Source organism: Ochotona curzoniae, unplaced genomic scaffold (assembly GCF_017591425.1).
Source record: "Ochotona curzoniae isolate NIBS_2020 unplaced genomic scaffold, NIBS_Ocur_1.0 contig_1014, whole genome shotgun sequence".
NCBI lineage: Eukaryota > Metazoa > Chordata > Mammalia > Lagomorpha > Ochotonidae > Ochotona > Ochotona curzoniae.
The window spans coordinates 27,918,118-27,931,191 of record NW_024464920.1 but is presented as its reverse complement, the minus strand read 5'-3'; the positions used below and the strand labels follow the sequence as shown (position 1 = coordinate 27,931,191).

At 35.7% G+C, this 13,074-nt stretch overlaps 1 protein-coding gene across 4 annotated transcripts in view; it reads left to right on the top strand.

Moving 5' to 3' along the window:
• Positions 1-13,074, top strand: part of CNOT2 (CCR4-NOT transcription complex subunit 2) — a 98,664-nt gene that overhangs the window by 41,013 nt on the left and 44,577 nt on the right. For 2 of the 4 annotated variants that reach the window (XM_040981767.1, XM_040981775.1), the window contains exon 3: positions 12,350-12,472. The exons of 1 other annotated variant lie outside the window; for it this stretch is intronic. In XM_040981767.1, the coding sequence (XP_040837701.1) occupies positions 12,350-12,472 (123 nt within the window). Of the gene's footprint in view, positions 1-2,152; positions 2,211-12,349; positions 12,473-13,074 lie in introns of all 4 variants that reach the window. One more of the 4 variants, XM_040981784.1, reaches the window with a different exon arrangement.

Sequence of the window (13,074 nt, the reverse complement as noted above, 5' to 3'; positions counted from 1 at the left end):
TCTTATTTAATTTTAATTGGTAAACTAAAGAGGATAGTAAATACAATAATGAAAAGAAGGTGGTTGGACTTTTAAGGGAAAAGATAAATAATGGTCTTTCTAATTTAGGGCCAGAAATACAAGGAGAGAGCACTTAGGAAATTTTAAGTCCATTCTGATCTGCAACTGCAGACACCCTGTGTGATGAAGCCAAAACAATGTGATTGCTAGCAGTGACGAACCTCAAGTTTGAACCATTCATTATTCTCTAGCTTCCACAGTATCGCTTCAGACATCGCAGTCTTTGACAGCATGTTCATGTTCAACAGTGAGATACTTGAAAGATTATTTGATTTACCATATTAAAACATATCAGTGAAAAATATAGAAGGGATAAAAGAAATAGAAAATCACTATTAGAGCACCTGAGTAACAGGAGCTACACAGATAATACATGCCAAAAAACATTGTAATTTGTGGGCAAAAATTTGAGGACAAGCAGATATTTGTAATTTCTTAATTTCCCTAAAACTTTTATTATTTTAATGGAGAAAGTAGTTTTCAGTGGAGAAAACCGACAAATGAATCACTTTAACCAAGATTGAAGTGTGTATCACCTTTTAATAAATCATCTGTGACAAGGAAGGCACATTTAAAAATAAATAAGATTAATTCAGTCAGTAGAAAACATCAGACTCCAGACTGGAACATTGTACAGTGAGTTTGACACAGCATTCCTGTGAAAAGCAGTGAAGAGTGGGATAAAATCTCGGATTGGAAAGAACCAAGGAAACTTGAAAGTAAATGTAAGGGGTTGAGGAAAAAGAGTTGTAATTGGAGTAGCCAGGGAAGTCTTCATTGAGATGGCTCAAGGTCCTAAGCAGGTGAAGTAGGAAGCTTTGTGATGGTTTAGGGAAGGAGCATTCCTGGAGGATGTGCAGTGCTGAGCCCTGGGGCCAGGGGTATGCAAGGAGGCCAGTTTTCTGAACACAGTGAGAAGGAGATTGGAGGTAACAGATACAAATTGAGGTCTTGGAGGACTTGTCAGTGTCTTTAAATCTGTTTTGATTGCTGAAATCCCTTTATTCTGAACGTGAAATTCATAAGAGTATGAAGTGTAGTATCTTTAGAGGCTCACTAAATATTTATTGAATTAATTTATGTGGCCAGATAAGATATTTGGAAGTATTTTAAAGGTCCTCTGGTCCTTTGCCGAGTGAATGCTTTCATTTGTTTTGTGTAATTTAAGATTCTTCTGTTCATGTATGTTTTAAAATATAACTTGTCACTTTCAATATCTGTGTCATCAAGTAGATATTGTGGTGAATCAACTTAAATAACTTTAGATTGGTTTTATCTTCATAAGATAATTGACTGTTTTTCCCTGAGTCAGTTTCACTTTCTGTTATCAAACAGGGCCTCACAGTTTCAAAAAATGAATCTCTCATTTTAATTGAATCTTAAATTCAGAATATTTTGTTTATACGTATTTTTCAGAATTTTTCTCATTATTATCTACCATATGTTCCAAATTATTCTACTGGAAGGGTCTTTGTGTTTTAAACACTTAAGGAATATACTATACCAAAAGATATTTCTAGTTTTTGAAAGTTCACTGGCCCACTTTTAGTGATTTAAATATATCTGTGTAGTTTGGCCTTCGTTTTGCTGCTTAGTGTTGTTCGTAAGTATTAGAGCCTTAGATTTAATCTTGATTACTTGAGAAAGCAAGAGAATAAAACAAAAGCAGTTAGGCAGAGTGTTTAAACATATTGTCTTACACATTTCCATGATGGCCAGGTAAGCTCTTTTTATTTTCTGGAAAAGTGTGCACGTTTATGGAGAGCTCTGCCTTTTTTTTTTTTTTTTTTTTTAATTAATACTTTGAGTCATTCTGAAAGATGATTCTGGGGTTGGGAAAAAAATAAAGAATTGAACAGGGAGTCATAATGTTGAAACTGGACATTCAGATCTTTATAGCATGATTTCCTTATTTTTCAAAGAGCAGAAGAATTCCATCGTTTATCATGTTCTGGTTGGACTCCTTTCTTATCGTTTGCTGGAGTTTGAACTTCAGAGCTATGGTGTCAACCCTGCTGTAGTATCTCAGGGGAGCTCCTAGTGTGGGGCTGGTGCCATGGCTCACCCTCCAACCTTTCCTTCTTCACTTCAGCCTCCAGCTCTGAGCTTTCCAATTCCCAGAGTAGCAAATGTTGAAAGAAGTTACACAGGTAAGTATAAGGTGGGAAAAACTGGGGGTAAAATGATATTGTCATCAGTATTTTGAGGGTGGATATTGGGCCATTACACCAGTGAATCATTTTGTTAGATTAAAACTACAGAGCTTCTTTGTTTTTCTCATGAATTACTAAATTGAAATATCCAGTGTTCCAAGAAATAATTTTTAATTGGATAGGAAACAAGAACAACCTTCAGCCAACTAAATATAATACAAAGAAAAATGTTAGATTTTAAAAACCTTTTTTGATGTTTAACTAACTTATTATTAGTGTAATTGTACATATTTTGGGGGTACAGAGAGCTAATGTGATAAATGTGATACGTGTTTTCTTATGTAAAGATCAAAGCAGATTAGTTAAAACTTCCTATTTTTCATCATGTATAACAGGACCAGAAAACCCATGTTCAGTAAAACCCATGTTCAGCCAAACATTGGGGGAAGGCATAAATCAATAGACTGCACTTTAGGTTTTTAGGTAGCTAGCTGAGTTTTAATCTTTTCAAGGATGGAAACTTCAAGCATCTTTTTTCTGTGGAGTCTTGTATATACATATATACATGTACATATACACACGTTTTTATACACATATATATTATATGTATTTATATTTGTATTTGAAAGGTAAAGAGCAGGGAGGGAACTTTTATTCATTGTTCAAACACCAAATGCCCAAAAGAGCTGAGGCTGAGCCAGAGTGAAGCCGCCAGAATCCAGGTGTCAGTCAAGGTGATGGGGTCCAGTACTTAGGCTATCACCTATGCCTTCCAAGGTGTGCATCAAAAGAAAGCTGGACTCAGAACCACAACTGGGACGTGACCCTAGGCACTCCCATCAGGAGTGCAGTGTCATAAGCACTGCACACGCCCGTATTCCCTGTGCCTAACGCCTGCCCTGAAAACCAAACTTCACACTTTGTTCAGACAATAGTGAAGCTTTAAGAGACTGAGCTTCCAAGTATTTGAGACTTCAAGTCTCAGAATATATCTTCAAAATACCAAGTTCTAAGCGGTTTTGTCGTCTCTTTCCTGTTTCAACTTGTAGAATTTTTAATTTACTGAGAATAAAAGGCAAAGGAGACTATAGATTCAATTTTTGGTCGGTGTATGTTCTTAATCCCTTCCTCGACTTTATACGGGGCTGATTCTCCCCCTCCTCTTTTCAAAGATTACTTTAAAATATTTGCCTTCATTAGAATATTCTGCTTCTGGTCAGAAGACTTGTTTTATCTCCTTAATCTAGATATTGTGTCCTTCTACTTGTCTTTTATAATTTCATGTCTTAATATTTAAGGCCACTTTTAGGCTCTATTTTATGAGTTCTCATTCTAGTTTCTCCAAAAGGAACTAACATACTTGGTTCCTTATTGGATTTTTGATTGTATTCTTAGTTTCTATTGATTAACACTCTTGGAATTAATGAGTTTTGATTTCAGGGTGATGCACTTGTCCTTTAAATTTTATGTGTTGGAAGTTTAAATTAGAATATGGATAAAGCATTTTGATATGGAAATTTTACGATTTTAGAAAGCCATCATGTTGAAGCATGTAGTGATGTCTAGAAAAAGTGAACAGATAGGAAATCTTAATATATTTTCTTAATGCTACTAACAGAATTTGTGGAATCTGAGGTACTTACTAAGGGTTGCTGAACATGGTTTTAGGGAATGTTCATGTGAGTACCAGATACTGGTAAATGATTTCTGAATAAGGAAAAGTGTGGTTTTTCTCTTTCACACACTCACACAACCTCTTCCCATCTTTTCTCTAAGATAAGGAGAACCCTGCGTATTTTGGATATACCTTCAAAAATATATAGATATATATCAGATATTTCTGTTAATCTTGGAAATGATTTTCCCAAGATACTTACCTGTTGTCTAAAATAAATTTAATCCTTCCTTTCATCCTAAGTGGATTCATCCTAAGATTAATGAACTATTACACATTTATCATATTGGAACTATCAGTCCCACAGAATTATAGATCTAGAAAAGACTGAGTAATATGTTTTTCTTTCTTGTTATTTTAAAGCTTTATTTGAAAAAGTTACAGAGAGAGTTAGCAAGATCTTCCATCCTCTGGTTCAATGGCTACAGCTGTGAGAGCTGGACCAGGCCAAATCCAGGAGCTTCTTTTGGGTCTCCCACTTGGTTCAGGGACCCAAGCCCTTGGGCCGTCTTCCATTGCCTTTTCAGCACTTAGCAGGGAGCTGCTTGGGAACAGGAGGAACTGGGACTGCAGCTGGCATCTGTCTGGGGTTCTGGCGTTGCAAACTGTAGCTTAACCCATTGCTTCACAGTGCGGGCCTCAAGTAATAACGTTTCTTAAGTAAGGGAAGAACATTTTTTTGTCCAGTTTTATGTGTTTTTTCCTCCTTTTTTGGTCTTTTCCCACAATTAAATTAAGTTAGAATCATTTCTAATATAGGCGAAGTTCCAAGTATTACCAAAAATAATTGGTAAATAAATTTTAATAAAATTGCTTGGATTACAAGTATTTGCATCAAATATATTTCATATAGGAAGATTTTGGTTGCACAGAGTTTGGGCAGTCTCTTGATGAGATTTGACCTATCGTGTTTTCTTTCCAAAGGGCAATTACTGAAATACCAGATTACCCTGAGATAGGGCTCCCCGTGATTGGTCAAATATTGGCTGTCTCTTGTTAAAGCTAAGTATTACAGTACTTTGCTGTGATTTTTATTAGTTTTCACTCTTTTATAAAAGCTTGTATATGTATGTATAAGGGTTTATTATAGTGAACACAGAATTTAGACGGGAAGAGGTTAAACTCTGTATTCAGAATTCAGAACAAATTACCAAAATAGTGGCCCAGTAAGGAGCAGTTTTGTTTCTTCCTCTGGAACACTGTATCATCTAGTGCAGTTTGCATTCTAACTAACACAGAGTGAGGGCAGATTCTGTGCTTAGAAAATCTGCCTCAGAAGCAATGAAAGGCCAATAGAGACAAGTTTTTAATATTACATAATTTTATAAGACATTTTCCAACGTGTTAGCACCAAAACTTGCTACATTTAGAGCTACTTCATAAGAAAAGATTGTTAGGAATTTGTTCTTGGTATAGCCTACTTTTTAGATGTATCCTATATAATAGTACTACACTGTCTGTGCTAATGACTTTTTAATGAAATATAGTTTGAGTGTAATCATTCTAATGTCTTGAGAAGTTAAAGTGTTACTAATGTTCACTTGGAATATGGAAATCTCATATAATTTTTTTTAACTTCATTTCATCTGGAACCTTACTTGGATAATAATTTCTAAAATTTCTAAATTGACACGATTCTTTTAAATATTTTGTTGTAAAATTAATGTAACTTCTGAAATACCATTACTGTAGATACCAGCTTTTGTCTCACACACTTATAATTAGATCATTTCTGTTGAAGTGATCTTGACACATGCGAATGTTGGATTGTTTGCCACGTCTAAGGGCTACCTTTTCTTCTTTTTCCTCCTTTCTTTCAGAGGTTAGGAAGAAAACACATTCAAAAATAAGTTGTAATTTTGAGAGTGAGTATATTTTAGTGTTTAAAAAAGAAGATTCCAACAGATTTGGTCAGAACCTGTCTTTGTGTTTATCAGCTGTATGGTTTGGAGCAAGTTACCCAAGTTCTGTGGTTAGGGATAGTGAATGCTCTCACCTGATAGCGTTATTATGATAATCACAAAAGTAAATAAAGCATTAAAATGTTGCTTGTTGTTTGGCACACAGTAAGTGGCAACTGAAAGTAATTTATTATGGTTATGATTAAATATTCTCAGTGGTTATGTAAAATGGGAATATTGGTGTGAAAGTTTCAAAGACTGATGGGAGGTAGTTACCACTATATTCAGTGATCCTGGGGTAAAAAAAAAAGAGCTTTTTGTTTGAGTAACTGAAGCTGTAGCAAGAGTTTACTGGTGTCAGGGACCTGTGCGAAGAGGTCAGGGAGGCCACATGGGGCCTTGTAAGCCTTACTGATTTGAGAGTGCTGTCGAGGGATTTTGGAGAGTGGGCCCAGGAAGATAGGAAATATTTACTTTCAAATTCACTTTGATGTAGGAGAATTGTTCAAGATAATAAGAATACATTAAAAAAAATAAATTTTCTACAAAAAAAAAGAATGCATTAATAGAAACATGTTTGAAGATTTATTGGAGTGGCTTGTGCTAGGGAATGATAGTAGAGATGGAAAGACATTGTTGCTGTTTGTAGTTTTGGTGGATACTTAGGCTTAGTTTGATCAGCTTGGGTTTTAATCTTCAATGGTTGCAGGGGTTCCTGATGGTGTTTTTCTCCCAGGAATGGCTACGGACAGGAACAGGCCAGTACCCGAGGTGAACCAGGGGTCTGAAATCCTGTTGAGATCCTGACCTCAGGAATCTTGAGTTGTTTCCTATGTGTAGAAGATGTTTGCTAGAGGTATGAAAGCAGAGTTGCAGAGTCAAGGCAGTGTGTGTGATTAACAGCATGGAGACATAATACTGTTGGTTGAAGTAAGTCTGACTTAGTTTATCAGCTAGATTTTTTTTTTTAATTTAAGGATTTATTATTCATTTTTATTGGAAAATCCGATATACAGAGAGGAGGAGAGACAGGAAGATCTTCAGTCTGTTGATTCACTCCCGAAGTAGCTGCAACGTGAGCAGCTAAGCCAGTCTGAAGCCAAGAGCCAGAAGCTAAGAGCCCACGCAGGCGCAGGGCTCCCAGATTTTTGGGCCATCCTTGACTGCTTCCTAGGCCACAGGCAAGGAGCTGGATGGAAAGTGGCGCTGTCAGGATTAGAATCCATGTCCATATGGGATCCTGGCACATACAAGGTGAGGACTTTAGCAGCTAGGCTACCAAACCAGACCATGTCACCTAGATTTTAATAACCTGGTCTTCCTGACTCTATTCTTGCCTTTTTTTAAAATCAGTTTTTAAAAATTTTATTTTGGACAATCTTTACATAGTTAATTGGGGTAAAAAGGTTCAAGGGCTACAAGAAAGTGGGTAAGACTATTATTTCCATATTGTTTCTTTCATGTTTAAAGGGGAGTATTAAGGGAGAAGGCCCACCCAATCTTCCACCCTCCCCAGGTCCCACATGTAGGGTGTGCTCCGAGGTTCTAGCTCAAGTGGTTTTGATAGTTCACCAGTTATAAATCGCTGCTAATCTTGCCACTCCAAACACTATGAGGTCTTTGAAGAATCCATTAATTGATATAGTTCATCATAGAGTCTCCGTTTGTGCCGTTTTCGCTGCCAACATATAGCTGAGATGATTGATTGACCTGTTCTATCTTCTCTCTCTTCTTGGTTAGGGTTCTGAGTCCAGCATTTCAGTTGGGGAAATCTCCAAAGAAACTTTGAGGTGTTCTCGGACCAGGTTCTTGTATTCTTGCCTTCTTAACCTGGTACTGAAGATCCTGCCTTCCAGATACTTCCAGATCCCCCTGTGTTGGCCATAGCGAAATAGTTTCCAGGACTTTCTCTCACTTGCGCTGTTATGGTAGTGTTTGCTTTCCTTATCACCACCCCACACTTTTTTTCTACTTTTGCAATATAATCTTTCCATTTTTCCCTCACAAAGTTGGATGTTCCCTTACTTATATTCTCAAAGCACCTCTGCAGATTTTCATGTTGGAATTATTACAAGTTTGTCTCCTACCTTAACCGTAAGCTTCAGGATTGGAGCTGGTACTGTTCTGGTTGTGTTTTCATTAGTGCAGTCCTGGACATGAATCATGTAGAAAGGCTCAGCAATATTTGTTAAAATGTGAAAGGAGACCAGGTAAGAGGACTTCAAAATTGTTTGAAGTTTACAATAAATTAAATTGACAGTACAATAGCAAAAAGCAGATAGATGTGAAAGAAGGCTCAATTATGGATGCAGAGAACAAAATAGGAGAAAGTAACTCAACAGATTCATTTTGAATATTCCTTAATTTAGCTCAGGTAGACACAGATCTAGCACTACATTAAAATCTGCTGATAGAACTTTGAGTTTCAGACTGGAGATAGACTTTGAGATTAACATGGTTTTGTCTGCTGTCATAAAGGACTTATGCCACAGGAAGTGCCTCTCTTCCCTGGAAATAGGATTCTGTGCCTGGCCTAGCATTTGCCAGCGTATTAAAAAAAAAGATTTCAGTATAAGTTCCTCACCAGAATCCTGGCTGGTGGATATTTGTGTAAGATTAAATATCCTACTTGGCTTGTGCATGGTCTGAATCTATTTTTCACCCATTCCTTATTTTTCTGTCCTAATTTTATTTCCCTTTCAGAAGCTCCAGTTTTTATCTCTTGCTTCTTTTTTTCCCTGATTGCCATTCATCCTCCCTGCACCAGGGACAGCTTGGCCAGGCCCCTCTGAAATTGTTGGTTAGATTATCACAAATTTGGGTGTTTTGAAAATTCTTTTCTGTAATTACTCTGATCGACTATGTTTGGCTTTGAAATTCTGTATTTAAATATTAAGAATGTCACACCTTAGGAATTCATAACTTGTCCAAACTAAATAACAAAAGGAGCGTATCTTGGGAAAAGGCCAGCCAGCGTGGTTTTTACATTCTGCATTCCAGCTAAACTTTCTGTACTACTTTCTGAGACCAATTATTTTTGAGACATCAGTTTGATAGAGAAGATTGAACTGACTTCTCTGTGTGCTTTTTTAGAGTATGCTGCTCAGTTCTGTAGAATCAAAAGAAAAAAATGTCATTTAAGTTCTTTAGATACATTTATGTTCAAGAAAGTTTAAGAAACAATTGGTACATGCATTTATTACATTCTTTGTAAAATCACTTATTTGTGCTTCTTTTGTACTATGTTTGAGAGAAACTGGCAAGTTAACAAGTAGATGAAAACCATTGCATGTTTTTTTTTTTTTGAGAAAAAGGAAAATCATACATACCAAACATTCTGACACATTTTATAGCTAATGTAAAAATTATGTATTTAAAAATTGATTTTAATATACAGGAGGTCTTTAAAAAGTTTGTTTAAAAAGTACAGTATGGAATCTGTATAGGTTTCAAAATTTTCTACCAAAAATAAACGTAATTGCAATTTTCCATAGGTAATGGTATATAACTAATAATTTTGATTATCTTGTAAATATATTTCAGATGTCTGACTCTATTCTCTTCTGAGAGGGAAATGAGAGTTTGCATCCCTTATTATCTTTCTAGCTTTTCTCCCATTCAGCTCTACATCTTTTAATGCTTCTTACTACCTCTGTTGCTACTGGCGTAATCCCAACCAATGCCGTCCATCCTGCTAGTCTCCTACCTGATTTTCCTATCTTGCTTTTTTATCCTCTGATACTCCAGACCAGTCCTCATAAACTAACTAGAATCATTTTTAAAAATTACAAATTAGCAGTTTGGGTGTAGCTGTTAAGATGTTGGGATTTGTGGGTTTGAGTCCTGATTCCAGCTTCCTACCATTTCACCACCACAGCAGGAGAGGTGATGGCTCAAGTAAAGTAGTTCAGTTTTTGGTACCAATGTAGCAGACCTTGATTGAGTTACTAGTTTCTGACTGTTGTGAGTTTTTTGGGATTGAAGCAGAGTAAAAGATATCTGTCTGACTGCCTTTTAAGTAAATTTTAAAATATTTGTTAAAAAAAAATTAAAAACATAACCCAAAGTATGTCATTCTTAAACTACGCTCAAGCTCTCTCTTGATTTCCCATCTAACAGAATAAAACCCAAAACCCTTGGTGTTGTGGCCTCTGCTATTATCTGTCTAAATTCCTACCATTCACTTCTAAATTCTAGTTGTTTGATTTAACACCATTGATTATTTGCTGTTCTAGGGACATGATTGCTCTTGCAGATACTCACTTGGTTGGTTCCTTTACTTCTCTGCTTGATTTCTTCTCCATTTCACCCTCTTCTGGCATTCTGAAATACCTCCATACTCCTTATGAAAAACCTGTGTTGTCTCCTCCCCATCCTCATTCCCCCATTTTATCATGGTGCAGAACTTTCAGTATTGTTCCAACACCCATCCCTGTACTGCGACTTAATTTAGGAAGCAATGTATTAAAGCTAACCATTTTTACTTAAGTATGAAAGTAATGAGCATACTAATCATCTAACTTCTGTGTTAAAAACACGAAGCAGAAATGAAATTATGTGTGTTTACTCCCTCTTCCCCCATCAACACACAGTGAGTCTTGAAAAGCATCTGATATTGATAAAAGAGTAGCAAGTTTGTATTTTCCTTTGCCAGAAATATTCTGTAGACTTGCGTTTGCTTTCAAAGTAAACTGCTAGGAATTTGAGTTGTTAGTCTCTAATTTCAGCTTTTTAATTTGGGAGTCGATAATCACTTTTTATGAAAAGTATTATGCAAACATTATCAAAAGCAGAGTTCACTTCACATTCATTTGAGGACACTTATGTGAATCAATTTGGTTAGAGATTCCCTGGTGTTCATCTGAAATACTATTGAATTATAGATACTTTCTGTGCCATTTTCATGCCTATACTTTCTTAGATTTAGAGCTTAGTGGTCCTAAAGGAGAATTAAATGCACCCTTAACTTTTGACAAATAAGCTCTTAGTCCCTTTTGTGTAAAGTTTTGTTTGTAAACTATGAAGTGCTTTTTTTCCCCCCTAACGAAAACCTGTGTTCTTTTCTGAAAATATAAGCACATCCAAGAAAATTCCTATTTTTTGAATTCCTATTTTGGATGGCTTATTAGGTTGTTGAATAGGAATATGTGATCTTAGTCTGAAATTTTACTCAGTATCACAGAGTGACTTTCATGAGACTCCCCAGAGAGTTCACTGTCCAAAGAAGATTTAGTGGAGGTAGAAGGGGATTCCTTATACCTATAAAACTGAATCAGGGAAAAGCAATGGTAAAGATTGTCTGCCTAAATTCTAATAATTAATAGACTGCTTTAAAATATCTTTCCATCTTTCAAATACAGATATATGTCAAATATAGATATTAATTGCCCAGGGCGCAAACAGGGAACTGGAAGGGAAGCCAAGACCACCAGGACACAAACCAGTGCCCATATGGGATCCCGGCATATGTAAAATGAGGGCTTTAGCTGCTAGGCTAGCACGGTGGGCTCAAGTTTTATTTGAGTTCCTCCAAATTCAGCAGAGAATTTAAGATATAAAGCAGTTTTATATAGTACATACATACAATTTGACCTTGATAGTCTTTATTACTTTACTACTTTTATGGTGACCAGTGTTTTCTTTTGAAATAAAAATGGGGAAAATTGTGCAGTTATTATTTGCAATTTAAGAAAATACTTAGTTGTAATGAATGTCAAAATTTATTTTTTTTCTTCAAATGTGTGCTTTTGAAAACTTGCACTTAGATTCAGATTTTTTTTACAGATCTTTTGGTAGTGTTGTTATTTCAGTTTATTTTGAACTTCAAATTATACTTATGGGGAAGGCACGTTGACTTAGATAACCTTTGTCAATTCATAGTTTTGGAAATTTCATAGAGATCACCTTAAAAACTGAGAAGAATTAGTGCAGACTTTAGTAGTTATTTTGGTGTGAGCTCAAATTTGCTAGTGTTGGATATTGAAAATTAAGTGGAAAACGCTAGCTGTTATATAATTGAGAAGTTCATACCAGTGTGATGTATAAAAAATTATCCTGTATGTTAATAGGTACCTAAAGCTTCAGATAAAATTCCAATATGCCACATATACCGATACTAAAAAAAAAAATGCTGGCATCTCAATAAACTTAGATTGTAAGTAAAGTCTGGAAAACAGACACATTAGAACATAGGCATAGTGATATTGTAGACACTGATATTGCAGATGCAAGTGAAAATTCAGAATATTTAAATTCAAAGGCATCTGCCTGTGGGAAAAATCTTTTTGTGGTTACCACTTTTCAAGAATAAATGACTTAAATTCTTTAAAAGTATATAGAATCCTGTTGCGTAAGACAGATTTCATATTCTCATATTCTTAGGGCTTGGAAATAAATGTCTTTTATAGTCAGATTTGTGACATTATCACATGTCTTGTTAGCCCTTAGTTGATTTATTTCTGCATCTTAGAAGTTTTCCATTTTATTTTCCACATGAGGATAAGATAAAGCTGGACAATTTCCAGAATATTACTCTTAATAAAAGTAATATTTTCGTCTAGGTGACAAACAGCATGTTTGGTGCTTCAAGAAAGAAGTTTGTAGAGGGGGTCGACAGTGACTACCATGATGAAAATATGTACTACAGCCAGTCTTCTGTGTTTCCACACCGGTCAGAAAAAGATGTAAGTTAATCAGTTACGTTGTGTTTACTCAGCAGCTTTGTCTGTTTTTGGGTTCCTGAAAAGCAGCACACCAACTACAGAGTACTGTCTGTGGTTGAATGACCTACGTTTTAGGCACAGCAGTAGGCCCTGAAGACACAAAGTAAATAAGAGTGTGTTCTCACGGGAAACAGGAATGTGAAGTTGGAATAAGATGAATACTGTGGTAGGAAATACTCAAAAATAACATAGTATGACTGCTAGATGATCAGTGGCTTTTGTTTAATATGGGAAGTAACTTGTTTATATTAACACCAATCACAAAAAGAAGGCAGATTTTCACAGACTTAGAAATACAGAGACAAGCTTCAACAAAACTATCCTTAATCCTGTCGTGTTCTGGCTATGTTAGACCACAGGTAGAAAATATCTCTTGTCAACTCTAGTGTACATAGATACTATTGTGGAAACATTTTTGAAAAATTGTGTTGAAAAGATAATGGATGACACAGAGGTGTGATTTAAATGCTTTGGAACTGGCAGGTTAGTAATTCCATTTTGAATTAAAAGGCTTATAATGTACCCTAATCATAATTACCTAATTTGCAAAGTATTTTGAAATT